Source organism: Ipomoea nil, unplaced genomic scaffold (assembly GCF_001879475.1).
Source record: "Ipomoea nil cultivar Tokyo-kokei standard unplaced genomic scaffold, Asagao_1.1 scaffold1421, whole genome shotgun sequence".
Classification (NCBI taxonomy): Eukaryota; Viridiplantae; Streptophyta; class Magnoliopsida; order Solanales; family Convolvulaceae; genus Ipomoea; species Ipomoea nil.
In genome coordinates this window covers 7,729,357-7,748,147 of record NW_017617849.1, presented here as the reverse complement: position 1 = coordinate 7,748,147, position 18,791 = coordinate 7,729,357, and the positions used below count along the sequence as shown (strand labels likewise).

The following is an 18,791-nucleotide window of genomic DNA, read 5'->3' as shown; positions in this document are numbered from 1 at the left end:
CTGAAAAAAAACAATTTTTTCAATTAGTTTTTTGAGAAAAGAAATTATATCAAACAGTTATCCGCTAACAGCTAATTTACCAAATATTTTTTTACAATCAGCTAATATTATCAACTAGTTATACCATCTAATTAACTCAATTAGCTATCAGCTAACAATCATTTACCAAAGATGGCCAATCTTGTCTTATATAAAACAAATTATTGATTTTGTGTAAGACTTAATTGCATCATGCGAAACTAATCTTAAATACGTATACTTTTTATTTTGTTGCGATTATGTCGTCGACAAGATGTATATATATCTGGAGAACAAGCCAACATTTGCTTCTAGCATTGCATGCAATACTAATTAAGTACGGATGGGAGTATTGTTTTTGTTGTTGTTCACTAACCTTCTCTTACCGCCATTGTACAAAGACGACTTAAGTGATGATTTCGTGATGATATTAAGTTCTTTTTTTTTTTTTTTTTGGGTTCTTTTTTTTGAAAAGATATCGTCAATATTTGAAAATGTATACTAAATAAATATCGCTCTTGTGTAATACGGAGTAATTTATAAACTATACAAAAGGACTAAACGAATGATTTTGCGTTATAGACTTGACTGAGATGATATTAGAGAGAATAGAACGATTGGCATTAACTTTGGTAGGCTTAATTAGATTAATGTGTGGGGCAGTATTTGAGGCAATAGACCAAGATTTGAAACGCGATAGCTATAATGTGGAGATTATGTTAAAAGTAAATAAATTTATTGTGTGCATTGACATTTGGCTCTGTCTATTGAGCCATTGATTACCATAATTTATATTTTCTCAAATATTCTGTTAGACGAGATGTGGATGGTCATTAGGACTGGGGAATATTTAACATTTTGGGGCAAGATTAGTGTGTTTCAAAACTGTTTATAGTATTAAATAGCGTATGGTTCGAGGTAGGTGATTTGTGTCACCAACCATAACCCCACTCATTATAGTAATTCTGAAAGTTGACACTGTCAACCAATATTACTTACTCGTCATTTTTAGGATCAACATTCAATTCGTATCAATTCATAAGCATAATTCCTAATCATTATTCTTCTTCCCTAAAGGTTAATTCCTAATCATTATTAACTTCAGTAGTAGTTACCTAAAAACTGGTTGAGTGAACGAAACATGACTTTTATATGAAAGTTTTGCTAATTTATTACCCCGTATTGGTTAAGTTTGTCATATATACAAGATTTTCTTACTTTAATTTTAAAATATTTGATGCACACTTTTAAGTAATAATTATGAGTTTTTTTGCCACTCAATAATAATAATAATAATAATAATAATAATAATAATAATATTAATAATAATAACATTTCACCTTTTTCAAAACCCTAGATCCCATACTATGTAGGCAGGCCAGTACGATGATCATAATATTATTGGATACTGCTTACAATGAGGAAACAGTTTTGATGGAGTGGGTAAAGAAGAAATTGGGTAACAACTAACAGGAAACTAAATAATTAAAATATATTATTTTCTCTCAATAATTTTTCCTGTAAATGTTAAACAATTTGATACACAAAGTAACGTTGTAACTTGTAAGTGGTAAACGTTATTACGGTCTCCGTATAATCGTACTTTTTTAACTTTTAATTTTTATAAAAATTTGACAAATTAGGTAAGAAAAAAATGTACTAATTTTGGAACTCCTATAAAAATACTTTAGAAGTAAAGTGTGATCAACTTATTAATCATATACCAAATTTGAAAAGAATTTTACTATTTTCCTCTCCTAAGTTCATGTTCTAATATGATACTATTTTTTTTTTTAATTTAATCTTCATTAAGTATTTAATTATTTATGAATTAGCTTATCAACCGTGAGGTGGATATTAAAAGTGTGTAACATTACTCATATGAAAATGTCACCATAGTCAATGGTTAAATCAACAATTAATTTATAAATTAAAGAGTTCGAGCCTCAGTGGAGGCGTTATTAGCTCTTTGTGTTTCAGTAGGTTGAGAAAGTATATGAACAGATACCACAATATAATAGAGCTAGTAGCATTCAAAAAAAAAAAAAAAAAAAGAGTCAATGTATGCCTTTTTTGTTTTGAGTGTATTGGAAGATGGAGGAATTAATATCGTAGGCGAGAGAGAAGCTAAGTTGTAAAGAAAAGAACGTGATAATTACGTGCACACTTGTTGCTTAACAGGTGCGTGCTCTTCACTTGTCTAATGGGCGATTAGAACCACTCAAATGGATATATTATTATTTTTTATTTCCATTTTATTTATATACATCATGACAAAAAAAAAAAAAAAAAAAAAAAAAAAAAAAAAAAAAAAAAACTTGTTCCAAAACTCAACCAGCTCTTAACAATATTATATGCATAACATTTTTTTTTTTAATACAAGGTTAACAAGAACTTGCATGTACCTTTATTTGACTAACTTGCTATAGCAATGGTCAACTCACTCAATAAATATGAAAATTATGAAACTAATTATAAGTCAAGTTAAGTGATACAAAATCTTTAAAAAGACTTTTGTCGCGAACAACATTCGTATTTCTTTTATAAATATAAATATTATTTAATCTTAGTGTCAACTCAACTCATTAATTACATGCAAATACTAAATGAAAAATATTATAATATTAAATCAAATATCTTGTCAAAAATCTAGTGGTCAAATAACATAGTTATAGCTCTTCTAAATGGCCTATTAACTTCTTATGTTTTTTTTTTTTTTTTTGAAAGGAACTTCTTATGTTTCAAAAGTTAATAAAGTATATATGAACATAGAATCAGTAGTACTTAAAAAATCAAATATCGTTACAAGTCAATCAGATTACATATATCAAAACATTAAAATTTGGCCGAACATGATTATATTTGCATTCAATGTTTGGCTGTTTCTTCATCCTATCTAAAGATATTCCAACATGCCATTATCCATATTGTCAAAGGGAAATAGGAGAATTAGGTATGAGAATCTAGCATTAATTCATGATTACCCAAATTCGTTAGCAGTACAGTGAAGTCAACAAAGAAGAGGATAATGAAAATGGAATTACATAGCAAAAAGAAAAAAAAAAACTGTAATTAATAAAAAGTTTTTAATTCATTTATGGATAAAAAAGCATATAATTTGGAACCCAATGTCTACACTATGGTGGTTTATGCAAGCGACATCTGTATGCTGTATCTCTATACTCTCTCTCTCTAGTCGTCTACTTCTCTTAAAGAAACAAGAAAGCTCTGTCCCTTTCTCTTTCATATTCTTCTCTATGCTGGGCTCTGGAAATCTGTTGACGGATTGAATTGATCGTACGGCTTGATTATCATCGGCCATCGTCGCAGGCGGCGTCAAGCTTCAGACTTTGGTCGGGGGACGTCAGCTTCTGAGGTGAGGCCTTGAAAGACCCTGCAATCAATCGTTTGTGCAGTAAAGTTTGCTGCTTTGATTACCCTTTGATCTTGTGCCTCATGTTCTGTTCTTTGGCTCTGTTTTTTGCTCTTAAATATTGTTGCTTTTGGCTCTGCGTGTGAAGTCTTGGGGTTTGCTTGCGCTGTTTATTTCAGTGGTGACTAGTATCATATACGGATACATGCGTGTGAATTTCGCTAAGTTCTGGGCTCGGGAGTAATGAAATCCCTTTGATTTTTTTTGGGTTTTTTTTCGTGGGGTGTAAGGTTTATCTTCTGGGAAGCGGAAGGATTCTGTTCTTTCTGGGAATGGTTTGTTTTTTGACTTTTGTTGTTGTTGTTGTATTATACTTATGAATTTGGAAAAGTGTGGGTAGCGGCGCATATGGTGTGTTGTTGGGATTGTTTTGGTGTTATTTACTGCTTAATAAAGAAGCTCCAAATTTAGTATCTATGTTGTGTAACTTAGGATGTTGGACAAAAGAATGGTGGGTTTTCCTGCTTTGGATTTTTGTAAATGGGAATTTGCTGAGTAGCAATTAATAATCTGTGTCTGACAGCCTAAGGCCCCAAGTTATCATTCCACATGACCACACCAACACTTTTTCGTGTTCTTCTGCTTCCTTGTTTCAAAGAAAGTGGCAAAGGAAGCAACGATATTGCGGTTTCAGGCAAATCCAAAGTTGTTAGGACTTGGCAACTAAAGATTATGCGGCTTCTGTAGTTGTCGCTTATTGGGTGACGATTCAAACCCATGACCTTTGGTCTGGCTCTGATACCAAATTGAAACATGTGCTCCATCTCAACTAAAAGCCTAAGCTGATAGTTGGATTGCACATTAATGGTTATATGCTTAACACAGTGCATTACATATCACACGTTTCTGTATTTGCGGGTTGTTGCTTTTATATTTTTAAGGGAAGTGTTATTCAACTCGGTTATTCTTCTTTGCAGACTCACTGGCGACCTGATGTTGATGAAGGGCCTTGGCTAGAAATTTGATATTTGCTGAAGGGAAGTTTTTTTGTATTCGTTGAGCAGCATGGCAACTGAAAACCCCATGAGAATAGTGGAAAGTAGGAGACGTGAGCAGTGGGGTTCTTCTAAGGATGATGTGGCATATGCACAGCCTATGAATGAAATGGCTGTAGATGAGTTGGGGTTGCTCCTAAAAGGGCATAAAGTTCAGGGTGATAACAGAAACAAGGCTCCTAATCGTAGTGGCAGTGCGCCTCCAAGTATGGAAGGCTCATTTGCAGCATTCGGGAACCTGATATATCAGCAATCAGGAGGTTGGGATTTAGGTTCGATGAATTTAGACACTGCTCTTCTGAACTGTCAGTCTGAGGAACAAATACGGTCCGATCCATCGTATTTTGCATACTATTCTTCGAATGTCAACTTGAACCCTAGGCTTCCTCCACCTATAATCTCAAGGGAGAATAGGCATCTTGCACACCACGTAGGGGCTACGAAAGATAGCTACAAATTCACATCTTCTGGTGACAGTGGCGATAGGCTGGTGCACTTTCCTAGAGGCTCTCTTTCAACTCATATCGAAGAGCCCGAGGATGAAAATTCAACACCGAATGCTTTAGATAACTTGGCAGAGAGTAGAGCCGCAGAATTGACTGGACAGAACATAGGTACTTTGATTGGTCGGCGTAAAAGTTTGGTTGATTTAATTCAGGTATTGAACTTAGTAATCCTTCACTATTATTAACTTCTAGTTTTTATCTTCCTGTTTGAACATCAGATGAGGCTTAATGAAATGATTAATGTTTGATACACTCCATTGAATACAGATTTTGTTTTTGGATATTTAAGTCTGACAAGTATGTTTTGTACGGAGTATTAGTTTAATTTTTCCTGTTTTTCTTCTCCCAGATAGATTTTCTTCCTTCCTCAGTTCCTTGTCTCTTTGAAATATATAAGCTTTTTGTATCAATGGGAGAATTTTTTAATTTGAAAGGCTTAAGAACATGTAGAATTTGTTAAAAAGTTGCATTCCTTTTTGCAGATGGAGAGTTTCTGGTCTTATTTTGTTTTCCTCGTTTCTTTTTACCTATTGGGGTGGGGTTAGTGAGGATATGAACCATGAATGTGCTATTAGTAGATTTGAATTTGAAAGTGTTTCCATGATTTTCATTTTGTTTGCAACTTTGTCTATAGAACCATGAGAGTTAGGATATTTGCATTATTCTGTTTACTACTCAGTCTAAAGTGCCTCGTGAATTGAGATTTCTCCATATTTTGTGATGTTTATGGTTTTTCTAAATTTATTCATAGGATGATTTCGCACGCACTCCGCCACTTTATAGTCAGTCTCGTTTATCGGGCCACATTGCTGTGGAGGAACCAACTAAACGTGATATTCAAGCACTTGGCCTGGAAAATCTTTCTCTTGATATTCCGAAGTTGCCTGACACGGGTTCAGATTCTTGCAACGAAGCTTTAACCGGGCATAGTGCAGCTGGAGCTAACAATTCTTCAATTCTCTCTTTTGGAGAGACATCATATCTCGAAACGTTAGGGAACCCATGTTCTAGAGAAAACAACAAAGAAACAGGCGGCGATCGACGCTCGAGAAGTGAACTTGGAGGCGGTGGCACTGGGTCAGATGTTTCCAAGAAACCTGCAATGGTGGAGAGCAAGGACGATGGAAGTTCCAGTGACCAAAATGAACCGGTGCCACAACATCCTCACTCTCACCGGAACACGGGTTACCAAGTTAGTGGCCTACAAGTTCAAATACCCGTTCACGGAATGAATGAAATGCGCAATGGTTTGGAAAAAGGCCGCCCTCGTTTCTCCTCAGTTGAGGTGCAAACCGTTCCACAAGCTTCTGGATTGACACCTCCATTATATGCAGCTGCTACTACTGCCTATATGTCTCCTGGAAGCCCGTATTACACTAACGTGAATTCACCTGGCTTATACAGTCCTCAATATAGCATGGGGGGTTATGCGTTGGGTTCGGCATTTCTTCCTCCCTACATGCCCGGATACCCGTCTCATAATAGTATTCCTATGCAGTTCGATGTCAATCCAGGACAAAGTATTAGTGGTCAAACTGCAACTCGGGACATTCAACAGATGGGCGATTTTCAGCATGTAAACAAGTTTTACGGACACCACGGGTTAATGATGCATCCTTCCCTCCCCGATCATTTCCAGATGCAGTACTTTCAGCATCCCGTTGATGATTCATTCAATGCCCCGGGACAATATGTTCGTTTTCCTTCGAGTTTGGTTGGAGGCCCAGCCGATCCATATGCTACACAAAAAGACCCGACTGTTGCTTCTTACTTTGGTGATCAGAAATTTCAGCCTCATCATAACGGGAGTCTGAGCACACCGAGTCCAAGGAAAATGGGAGTATCTAATAACAGTTACTATGGAAGCCCTACTGCCCTAGGGTTCATGCCGCAGTTTCCAGCATCTCCTCTCGGTAGTCCCGTACTGCCAGGATCCCCGATAGGAGGAGCGTTTCCTTTTGGAAGGAGAAGTGAAGCGAGATGTTCACAAGGATCTAGCAGAAACGTTGGAGTTTATTCTGGTTGGCAAGGGCAAAGAGGATCCGACAACTTCAATGAACCTAAAAAGCACTCATTTCTTGATGAACTAAAAGCAAATAATGCTCGGAAAATTGACCTCTCTGATATTGCTGGCCGAATTGTTGAATTCAGGTAGTAATCTGTTCCAAACTTCTTTGCCACAGATCCCAAAGATAACTGATAATATGTATTTATCCTCAGTGTTGATCAACATGGGAGTCGATTCATACAGCAGAAGTTAGAGAGCTGTAGTGCTGAAGAGAAGGCTTCCGTTTTCACAGAAGTTCTTCCACATGCTTCAAAGCTAATGACCGATGTCTTTGGGAACTATGTTATTCAGAAGGTTGGCATTTAGGTTCCAAATATTTTCAAGTTTGATATCTCCTTTCACAATACATATAGTTCTTACGTGCTCCTAGCACATATAACTGTTTGATATTTGCATAATGATTTAGTTCTTTGAGCACGGGAGTCATGAGCAAAGAAAGGAGCTGGCTTGCCAGTTAACCGGGAAGATGCTACCTTTAAGTTTGCAAATGTATGGCTGCCGTGTTATTCAGAAGGTATTACTTTACATTTTTGGGTTTTCCCCAATTGCTCTTCTGATCAAAATATCTGCCCGTCTTTCTTCGATCTTATTTAATTAGTTTATATTGAATATTGCACTCCACTTATGGTGCTCTTGATTGATTGGTTCTTCGTCATAGGCCCTTGAAGTAATTGATATTGACCAGAAGACAGAATTAGTTCACGAACTTGATGGGCATGTGATGACATGTGTACGAGATCAAAACGGAAATCATGTCATACAGAAATGCATTGAATGTGTTCCAACAGAAAGTATCGGATTTATTATATCCGCTTTCCAAGACCAAGTTGCTACACTGTCTACCCATCCCTATGGCTGCCGAGTTATCCAGGTGCTTTTATTTACTCTTAAAAAAAAAACACTTTTTTATCTTATTGTGAATGCTATTTAACTCCTCTTATTTGCATTGATTTCTAAAGAGAGTGTTGGAGCACTGTTCAGATGACTCACAAAGTCAATGTATAGTGGACGAAATCTTGGAATCTGCATATGTTCTCGCCCAGGATCAATATGGCAATTATGTCACTCAGGTGTGTTTGTGTGTGCGTGTTTTTAAATTTAAATGGCATCAAACTACTAGCTTCTCGGCTTTCAACAATGTATCCAACAATTGCGGAAGATATTCTCAAAGTCAAAGGACTATTCGAAAAGCAATAACGAAAGAACAAAACAAAAATTGCTAGAAATCTGAGAGATATGAAAATTAGCAAATAAGTAGAGACTAGAGAGACGTATTCTCAAAAATCGTAGAGTATCTTCAGATAGGATTTGGAGTGAGGACAACATTAAGGTATGAGTTCACCTTGAAGTTGGTTAAGCAAGTTAAAATTGAAGGTGATTTCGGGGTTTGTTGCTGATATGAAGTAACTTTGAACTGACTGTATTCTGCAGCATGTTTTGGAGAGGGGAAAACCACACGAAAGAAAGCAGATTATTAGCAAGTTGAGTGGGAAAGTTGTGCAGTTGAGTCAACATAAATATGCATCAAATGTTGTTGAGAAGTGCTTGGAGCACGGTGATCCTGCCGAACGGGAGCTCTTGATTGATGAGATTCTTGCCCAGTCTGACGGAAATGACAGTTTGCTAGTAAGAGACTTGTAGCCCTTCATCTTTTTCTTCTCTTTTCCTCGACTCGAGTGTTTTTCTTTTCATGCAATTTGTGGATTCATCTCGACCTGTCTGCAAACCTGCTTTCATTGTTCAACTTTCCCACTGTAGGGTATGATGAAGGATCAGTTTGCAAATTACGTGGTTCAGAAGATTCTCGACATTAGCAATGATAAGCAGTGCAAAGTTTTACTGAGTCGAATCAAAGTTCATCTTCCCGCTTTGAGGAAATACACCTATGGGAAACACATAGTTGCTAGATTTGAACAGCTTTCCGGTGAAGGTAAGACATATCTCAAACTATTTCCATTCTCTCTATGCAAACAACCGAAAAAAGAAAAGAACAAAACCGAATCTTCCATTGCAATATATACCATATAGTGCAATATATGAAAACATTTTGATTGAAGTTCTTACATTATGATTGTTAAGAGTCCCACATCTATAAAATAAGAGAGAACATATGGGTTTATAAGGCCATGGGTTAGACTAGTTAATTGGTTGGATTCAATCTTTTAGTGTGGTTTGGCCTATGTGCATTATAGCCCAGTTGAGTGACTATGGCCCACTCTTAAATTATTATAACAATGGTCAAAAACCGAATACCTAGAAGCCGATCAACAAGTTTTTGTATGTCATGCAGAAGAATGATCACCTGAACCCTAGACAGCTGGGATAGGGAACTCTTGAAGCATCACCGGGCTCGGTGCTTGGATTCTTTAAGCTGGGCTATTTCCTACAAATCGAACGAACACGAGCCACGATGTGACGGGAAACCTTACTTTCTTGTACTAGACAGTCTGGTTGTCAGCTAGGTTGTTCTCTGTTGTGGTTAACATTGAAAAGCTGTATCTGTAGGAGTGCATAGAATAATCAGTGAGTGTTGTAGAGAAAATGTTGATGGCTTTCTAAATTAGTTACAAATAATGGTTGTTTGCATATATGATTTGTGGCTTTCTTGTGGAAGATAATGTTTGGTATAAATTGCAATGTGTGAGAATGGACCTTTGAGGAATGAAAAGGAAATTGACATTCTCTAATGGTTCATTTGATTTAGGATAATATTTGGTCCTTCCTTTTATGGAATCTCTATTTCATTGATGTTGACATCTTGTAAGGGAAGATGACATGTTTCCCTAATTGTGTGTATGTATGAAAGGTTAGGTTTTTTTAATGAAATATATTTATTTAAAGATTATGGTTTATGTTTTTTTTTTTTTTAATATATAAAGGTTTCCTTAATTTACAATGTCTGAAGTAGAAAATGGTGCAAGTATCTTGTGGTTTGATAATATCACTTTACCTTTTCAAATGGAAGGTTACAAATTTAAGTCTTGTCTCAATTTAATGATCTACCTATCATGTGAAATAGATGCTATAGATAGGATTAAATTAAGGTCATAAAAATGGTAATTTTTGTAATTCAATTTTTTTAAAATAATAAAAATAAATAATATATTCAATATCCAACTAAACATCACACACTGCATACTTAGCTTAGTAAATGACCCAAATCAAATTGATTAGACAATTAATTTAGTAATTATAAGATTTTGAGTTCAGTTTCTCCAAATCATACAATGCACTTAGAGCATCCTTATCCGTGGGAATATTAGAGGAGAGAATGTAAGAGTGATTAGGAAAGAGAATGTGGAGGGGAGAGAAAAAAAAGTAAAAATTGATTTTAAAATTATATATATATATATATATATATATATATATATATATATATATATATATATATATATATATATATATAATAATAATAATAATAATAATAATTAAAGTCAGCCATGATTGGTTGTTTATCCTGCGGAGTCCCACAATGCTCCCATTCTCTCAACTCTTATTTATGCTTTCCAAATTTCTCTCTCCACTTCGTCTCTCATTCATGTCAACATTAAATATATTAAAAGTAATACATTCTCCCCACGTGCTCCCCAGTGTGTATGCTCTTAGAGCAAGCTCAATAATTTTGATTTTTATGAGATTTTTGTCATATTTATGTAGGAGAGAGAGAGGGGGGAGGGGAGAGGAAAGAAAAGAGGGGAGGGGGAAGCTTGACAATCACAAAATAAATAAGTTAAAAAGTTTATGCTAGCGAGTGTAGTGGCGCAACTACTGCGAACGCGCACCTACAAGCTTACTTTTCCCATTCCTTCTCAAAGTCTGGGACCCAAAAAAATTATATTTGTACAAGTAAAAAAACCCTCTAAAAAAATCACCTTTTCAATTTGTTTGGTTTTTTCTTCTTAAAAAACTGAGCAAAAATTCTTAATGGGATTGCTCTTAAGTGACTAATTTGACATTAGGACCTTTTTTAATGTCTCTCAGAGCATAAGCTATTAGTAGTTTTTAGCATGGTTGCAGTAGGCGCTGGGCGCTAGTCGGGCGCCCGGGCAGCGCCTAGCGCCTAAGCGGCCTAGTCGGCGCCTAGGCGGAATCTAGGCGGCGCTAGGCGGTCGCGAAAAAAACAGTAGCAGACTTGCAATTTGACAATTTTAATGAGGCTGTTTTCAACATTCAATCAAATAACACATCCAAATAAATGACATAATGACAATTCATAAGTCATAACATCAAAAGAATATTAAAAAAAAAAACTCAAATGAAATACTCAAATACTTCAATCATCCAACGATTGAAAATATCAAACTAGTCTACGAGTGTATATATGTTATATTATATGTATATGTCATATAAATGGAAAAAATTAGCAAGGTTGAGTCGGTCGGGTTAACTCGACTAACTCGACAGAAATTGACGAGTTAACTCGGCGTAATCGGACGAGTTAGGCGCTAGGCGGGCGCCTAGGCGGCCGGTCTCCTAGGCGGGAGCCTAGGGCGGAAATCGCCACGGCCTATGGGCGCCTAGCGCCTAGGCGCCGATTACTCGGTGCCTAGGCGGGATTTTTACAACCCTGGTTTTTAGTTGTTTTTTTGTAGTCATAGAACTGATTTTTGTCTCGTAATATGAACCCCACAAAAATAATTAAAAAAACAGGTGGCATTGAGGGTGGTCACCCTCATTATTTATTTATTTATTATTATTATTATTATTATTTTATTTTATTTTATTTTTGCTTTTTCTTGTTTTTTTTTACCATTCATTATTACATATTTAGCTCCTAAAAACTTGTGAAAAGACTATACTAATGAGCTTGCTCTCAAAAGTACCAAAAAAATGAAAGGAATAAGGTTCAAATTGGCCACTGAACGTAACCTGAAAGTGCAATTAGGCCACTGAACGAAAAAAAAGTGCAATTAGGCCGCTGAGCACTTCAAAAATGTGCAATTTCACCTGATAGCAGGTTACCCTCAATTTTAGCAGGTTATCTGCTTACGTGGCAGCTGAGTTGGCATTTTTAATAAATTTTAATAATAAATTTTTATTAAAAAAATTTTAAAAAAAATAAAAACAACTTTATTTTATTTTTTATTTAATTTTTTTCCAATTTTTTATAAAATTTATTATTAAAATTAATTATTAAAAATTATTTAAAAATTATTAAAAATGCCAACTAAGCTGCCACGTAAGCAGGTAACCTGCTAAAATTGATGGTAACCTGTTATCCGGTAAAATTGCATACGTTTGGAGAGTTCAGTGACCTAATTGCACATTTTTTAAGTGTTCAATGGCCTAATTGCACTTTTTTTTCGTTCAATGGCCTAATTGCATTTTCAGGTTACGTTCAGTGGCCAATTTGAACCTTATTCCAAAATGAAATTATAGAATAATCTTGAATAGTGTAAAAGCTTATTTGACTTTTTTTTCTCCAATTTAAAATCTAATTAGATAGTTAAAAACTACAACAATTTCCCAAACAGTGCCATGGTTGTAGAAAAACAAAAAGAAAATTGTAATGGTGCTTGTCAAAATGGCACCAACATCAGAAGTTCAAAGTGAACTAATTAAGGGGATAAACAACGACCACATCCCCCTGCTTCTATCATCGCTTGCACTGCTCCAGCAAACGACTGGTTTTGGTGTTCAAAAACACTCTTTAAGTTATATCGACAGATTGTTCAGATGTCTCATCTTACAAATCAGATTTGAAAGGTGAGAGTTAGAGTATCACAGGTAATGTTGTTTCCCTCCAAGCAATATATCTTTCCACGCCTCGTAGAACATCCAGGTGATGCCTGAAGCCGGCATGACTTTCAATGAGCTCGCCCCCCAGCCTCTGTAAAGCCCCGACACTCCTTCCACCCTCACGATTTCTGATAGCGCAGCCACCATGTTTGGCGGGCATTTGCCTTGCAAAGCCCCGACCATCAGACGCTTCCTTGCTACCTCTAGAGGATAGCTAATCGTGCTCGCAGTTAAGCCTGTCGGAGGGCATAAACATAAACATAAAACATCCATTTAAAAGGATTTTGGAGTGATTGCGTGATTACTAGCAGGGATTGAGTTTCAAGATTCATACCAGAGAGAGCTCCGAATAGAAGCATCTCTGCACAGCTCAAAGATTCCTTGTTTTTTGCCCGGCAATATGATTTCTTGATTGTCTCGTACATGAAATAGTAGCACGTGCTATACGGGAGCATGCCAATCAATGTTGGTGCAATACCAGAATATAGTGCGCCAATCCCCCCATCCTTGTAGATCTTGCTCGCAGCAATGCTTAGACTCGGGTATATTTCAGGACTTACAGTCAAGCGATCCTGTAAGATGCAATGATTAGAAGAAATGGTTAATTGAAAACTTAACAACACGCTTGCTCTTTTCATGGATGTACAGAATCCAGGATGCACAAATTCCTGGGGAAAAGAATATACCTTTAACACTTCGAGTGGATGGCATACGAGAGTACTCACGATTCCAGCAGCTGCACCGCCCACAGCAACTGGAGAGAGCCATGAGAAAGGAAAGTTGAACGTAATATGACCAATTTGTAGCTTTGGACCACCAGAGCGAGTCCATCTATCTTTAGTCGAAGTCATTGCTCGTTTGACACACTCGAATGTCGCAAGCTCAATTGCCTGTGTAGGAATTATGCGCACCATGTTAATCGTGTTTCCAGCCCATAGTCCTTGCCAACCGTGCTGCTCAATGACTTGGATAAAACTGCCAGAAATGTTTTTGGACCCAACACCAACTACCATCCTTGTCCTGCATGTTTTAACTTAAAAAGTGAGGAAGATATTTCAATTTCAGGGTCATATTAGACTCTTAACATACAATAATAGCTTCAAAGCAACACTGTCTACTCATGGATGAGGGTAACTCTCAAGTGCCAACCTTCCTAGCTCTTCAGATGGTCAAGATTGTACTAAACAGCTCGAGTAAAATTCAGAAAGTGCAGTGTAATGTAGAGACAAATTTCCAGAAAAAAAGACGTCAATGCTGTGAACAGAATTAGACAGAGAGGTAATCACTCAATTTGCTTAGTGTAAGTGATGTTACAAAGAATAGACCGAACTAAGGTTGAATATAAGCTAAATCAATGTTCCAGATCAATTTTCTATTTAGTTATCCAAAAGACCAAAACACATTTAAACTTTAGAAAATATAACAACCAAAGACATTGTAGGGAGCTAGTAAAGACAGTGAAAGCTGCAGGAAAGATTCAAGGATTTCAAAAAGCAAGAAGAGAAAAAGAAAAGCAGAACACGCCTGATGGTTTCAAGAGGAGCAAGAACAGCTTTAGTCATAGCCCCAGCCATAGCACCACTAAAAAACTCAGCAACCTCTCTGGTCCTCATAAAATCCTGAAGCAAATGAAATCATTCTGTAAATGCTACTCATATTTCACCACAGAGAACAACTTTTCTGGGTTTATCATGGATTCATGGGGGTGAATTGTAATAACTCAGTGTGCTCAAATACTTAAGAATGGAAAGAAGTTAGGGTAAATTCCCAAACATTTTTTGCCAAACAATGAATATGAAGAAAGAAAGTTAAAAAAAAAAAAAAAAAAATGAACTCTTTAAACAGACACAATTTTATGTCTTTATCCACTTGAGATTTGAGCAATTGTTGAGCATCTAGTACTAAACAAAAGAGAAACAGTATAAAGTCTAAAAATGAATCCAGTATACAACTCTTTTTAACTGCAAACACTAATGTTGATCAAGAGAATCAATGCAAAAAGTTTAAATCCTACTACCAAATGAACACATGATTTCCAAACAAATACAGTAAATGAATTGCTTGAATAACAGAGAAAAACAGAACAAGATGTTGGTTGGTAATGGAAGCCATACTTGAAAGGCTCGGCCGACATCAGGAAGTCTGAAGCTGAGAAGATGGTCTCTATAGTCCGGGTCCTTGTGGAACTCCATCTCCGACAAGCATCCCACCAGAGGGTAAAAGCTGAGACCTTTCTTCTGCGATTCCATCCCCACTCTCAACTCCAACATCTTTTGAATTCAGTTCCAACGCAAAGAAATACACAAGATAAGAGAATGAAATATAATGGCACGTATGACGATTCAAGCCATTTTCAGGCATGTGTTTATTGCTTCCTCTAATAAAGAAGGAACAACTGAGTAGACTGGGGGGAGAAAGAATACGAAAGAGATACATGCCTGATCAGAGTGAGGGTGGGACGGAGATTTTTGGATCATTCGGACTGGGGTTTTTTGAACGTGGATTGTTGGAGCCGATCCGAAAGCGAAAGATACAAACTTCGCAGATATTTTTCTTCCTCCTCCTTGGGCGTCACTGTCCTCTCCCACGGTGGCGGAAGGAGCGAGCTTATCCTTTTCTCTTCCTATTTACTTGTTAGATTTTTTTTCAAAACTTTTCCTTTTTATTCCATGATGATATACAGGGAAAATATCTGCCTATCTATCTAACCCAAAGAATTAGGGTTACATTAAAAGTGAGATGGATTGATTGGGTCAGTGTCAGTCGTATGACTTTCAGCGCTCTTTTTGAGTTCTATAATCCCGCCGGTGTCACTCTGTCGCGTCGTACTCCTTGTTTTACGCGAATTATATCTAGAATTCAACGTTGAATTTTTTTTTTTTTTTTTTTTTTTTTTTACGGAATACATGTTTATCACATACAATCTAGTCTAAAATTTGTACTCACCCTGTTGCATTTAATCTGATTCGATTAATCAGAGTTGACTGAAATTATTTTTAATTAAATTTTTTTATAATGTTAAGTTTAGTATTAATATATCAAAATTTATATATTTAAAAAATATATTAAAAATGTTATTAAATATAAAAATAATTAAAATTATTAAATAATAAAAAACTACGAAAAAATAATTGGTCTAAATAATGAATAATAAACAAGACTAACAAAATGTGGTAGAGTGAGTACATTGAATAATAAAACATACTCCATGTATTTTTTGGATGGTGGGTCAGGTAGATCTTAACAAATTAAACTCTTTGTAGGTAATATTGAATTCAGATTTTATGTACAAAATTCTCATATAACCTCACCCCACCTACCACGTGTGTGTATATATATATATATATATATATATATATATATATATATAACAGTAAAATAAGTACTGCTACGTAGTATTCTAAAAAAAAAAAGGTACTAGTATGTAGTTATTTCTAAAAGTTTATAGAAGTTTTGTAATTTCTTTTACTATTTTTAGTTCTAAACTAATAAATTTGTTTTAAAATAATTAACAATTTAATTATTATATTTTAATATTTCTACTATTTTATATTTTAATATGAGTAGTGAATTTTATTATTTTATTATGCGTAAGTAATTTAAGTATTATTTAACATTTTTTTAATAAAATAATAAATTAAGGGTATTCGCAGGGGCACCCGCACCAAGTGAGGCGGGGTGGGTCTAAAAAAAGTCTACTCGATACGAGCGGGGTCAGAGACGGTGCCAAAGGGGGGCAGGGGACAGCTGCCCCCTCACCCCACCCCACCCCATATACAATCTTTCTTTTTTTTTTTTTTATGTATATATGTATATATAGCATAGGTTTTAGTATTAGTATAAAAAAACTAGTAAATATTAACAAGTAAGGAGTTATGTTAGTTTGTAGAGCTTATATTAAGTAATAGGAAAGGTCTTGGGAGCAAATCCTTGCATTAAAATAGTTTTACATATTTTTGAGTCTCACCCCTATGATTTCAACATAGTCACCTTTTTAATATTTAACACACACACGCACAATATATATATATATATATATATATATATATATATATATAAACATTCATTTATATTAATACTGAGATGTGTAATTTATAATGTGTTTTCTATTTAAATTATTTTATCAAATTAATTATATTTCATATTTTGTTATGAATATTTTTATAAAATTTCGATGTGTTTTATTTTTCGCACATATCCAACAATATTTACAACTGTATTTCTTAGGTAATGGTTATAAAAATAAAAATAAAAAATTCTTAGGTAATTTATTTATTTTTTTAAAATTATCTCTTTTGTTTTAATGTTTCGCTTTTGCTTTAACAAATTTCTGAATCCGTACTACTTCTTCGCCCCCCTCAATCGAATTTCTGGTTCCGTCCCTGGGTGGGGTGGTGGAGAAAATATAAGGTGGGTACGGTGGTGGATGTAGCTCTCCCGACCCACCATTGACCCATTGTCATCCTTAATAATACTATTGATAGGGCTTATACGTGCATGGCTAGACATATGTAAGATAAACCGACCATAACTAATGAGAGTCGAACAATGCAAAGAATCTTCTAAAACACTTTTTGATCATCCAGTCACACCATATCAAAAAGTTAGTTCGCAATATAAAAAAATAGTCAAATAACGTCCCATCAAATTAATATGTGTTCAAAGACCCACCTATCGGCCTATATAATACGTATTTATTGCTTGTATGAGGAACCTCTTCACTTCTCCAACTACCCAAAGGACCAATTCAATCTTACTGTATCCAGGAGTTAATCATATCAATTATCTTTACTTTTTTTTGCTTATAGAGTTAATTATAGGAATTGTCAATTGACTATTGTCATTTATCAATTTATCTATCTTTCAATTATATCATGAATGGTTTATTGACTATTGATCTTTATCAATTTTCGTCATCTAACTTTCAATATGAATATAAATGGTCCAGTGAGTATTGATTTTTTCCCAAAGTTGGTCATTCAGTTAAATATCCATTTACTAAACATTAAATTTAAGAATAATATTGTATTAATTAGCTTGTTGTTGAGATGGACAAATTGAGTTCACAAATTTAATACATTGAGTTAATCGTTGTGAAGAATTATTATTTTTACATTATTACCCTTAAATTTAATGTTTATTAAAAATGATATTTAACTAGAGTATCAACTTTATAAAAAATCAATAGTCAATGAATTACTTATGGTTAAATTGAAAATCGATGACGAAAATTTGTAAAGATCATTAGTCAAGTGACCATATATGATACGGTTGAAAGTATAATGATAAAAATTGATAAATAATAATAGTCACTGGATCATTATTGGAATTAATTATTTTGATTTTACCATGCTTCTTTTTTGAATACTATTGACTCTGTTAGATTGTAGCAATTTGGAAGAGCCACAATTATGACGCTAGACCACGAAGTTTTGACATACTTTTTTTTTTTTTTTTTTCTATTAGTTATTAATATCATGCATGCAATAACTTATAGTCTTATACATTGTACTTCACTTATTGTACACTTACAAAAGTTTGTTCCAATGCATTTATGTATTGATTATTTATATTGTATTTTACTTTAATGTAACTTGAGTATGTATATATAGTTTTTTTTTTCTTTTTTATTATAGTTTTTTTAGTTTTTTTTTTTAAATAAAAATTCAATGGAGTAGCAAACCACAAGTTATAGCTTTACTAGTCTCTCATAAGCAAGTCTATAGTTCTAGATATACCTTGATAATCGTCTACAGGGATATCTAGGAGTTCACTCAGAGGCTCAAACAAATTGCTCCGACAACTATTATGTTTGTTTTCCATATTAGCTAGTAATTCGGTTATTTGATTTTGGTCATGGTATATATTTAGTTTGTTGTTATTTGAGAGTGTACACTAAGTAAATCCGTATTATGACTCTAACGGACTAAAGATCACAATAAGGTAATTGATCGATTTAAATCAAGACGGTCAGTATGTCGCTCTTATTGAAAGTCAAACTTGTAATTTTATAATTATTAAATCAATAACCT

The 18,791-nt window shown here is 34.8% G+C and overlaps 2 protein-coding genes across 4 annotated transcripts; one reads left to right on the top strand and one right to left on the bottom strand.

Moving 5' to 3' along the window:
- Window positions 1-3,162: 3,162 nt before the first annotated feature.
- On the top strand, window positions 3,163-9,707 carry LOC109187728 (pumilio homolog 5). 3 transcript variants are annotated; one of them, XM_019338025.1, is made up of 10 exons: window positions 3,163-3,394; window positions 4,369-5,104; window positions 5,704-7,103; window positions 7,173-7,314; window positions 7,427-7,534; window positions 7,679-7,891; window positions 7,980-8,090; window positions 8,452-8,646; window positions 8,779-8,950; window positions 9,314-9,707. In XM_019338025.1, exons 2-10 carry the CDS (start codon window positions 4,457-4,459, stop codon window positions 9,316-9,318), a joined length of 2,994 nt encoding a protein of 997 aa, XP_019193570.1. In that variant the 5' UTR covers window positions 3,163-3,394; window positions 4,369-4,456; the 3' UTR covers window positions 9,319-9,707. The 3 variants fall into 3 exon arrangements, with proteins under 3 accessions (XP_019193570.1, XP_019193571.1, XP_019193569.1); XM_019338024.1 differs by having other exon boundaries at window positions 3,164-3,394; window positions 9,311-9,707; XM_019338026.1 differs by lacking the exon at window positions 7,427-7,534 and having other exon boundaries at window positions 9,311-9,707.
- Window positions 9,708-12,432: 2,725 nt separating this feature from the next.
- LOC109187731 (probable mitochondrial adenine nucleotide transporter BTL1) lies at window positions 12,433-15,344 on the bottom strand. Its single transcript, XM_019338028.1, has 6 exons — window positions 15,198-15,344; window positions 14,874-15,029; window positions 14,284-14,378; window positions 13,446-13,779; window positions 13,094-13,331; window positions 12,433-12,995 (listed from the first exon to the last, which is right to left on the bottom strand). The coding sequence occupies exons 1-6, from the start codon at window positions 15,234-15,236 to the stop codon at window positions 12,742-12,744; spliced, it is 1,116 nt and encodes a 371-aa protein (XP_019193573.1). The 5' UTR covers window positions 15,237-15,344; the 3' UTR covers window positions 12,433-12,741.
- Between the last annotated feature and the right edge of the window lie 3,447 nt (window positions 15,345-18,791).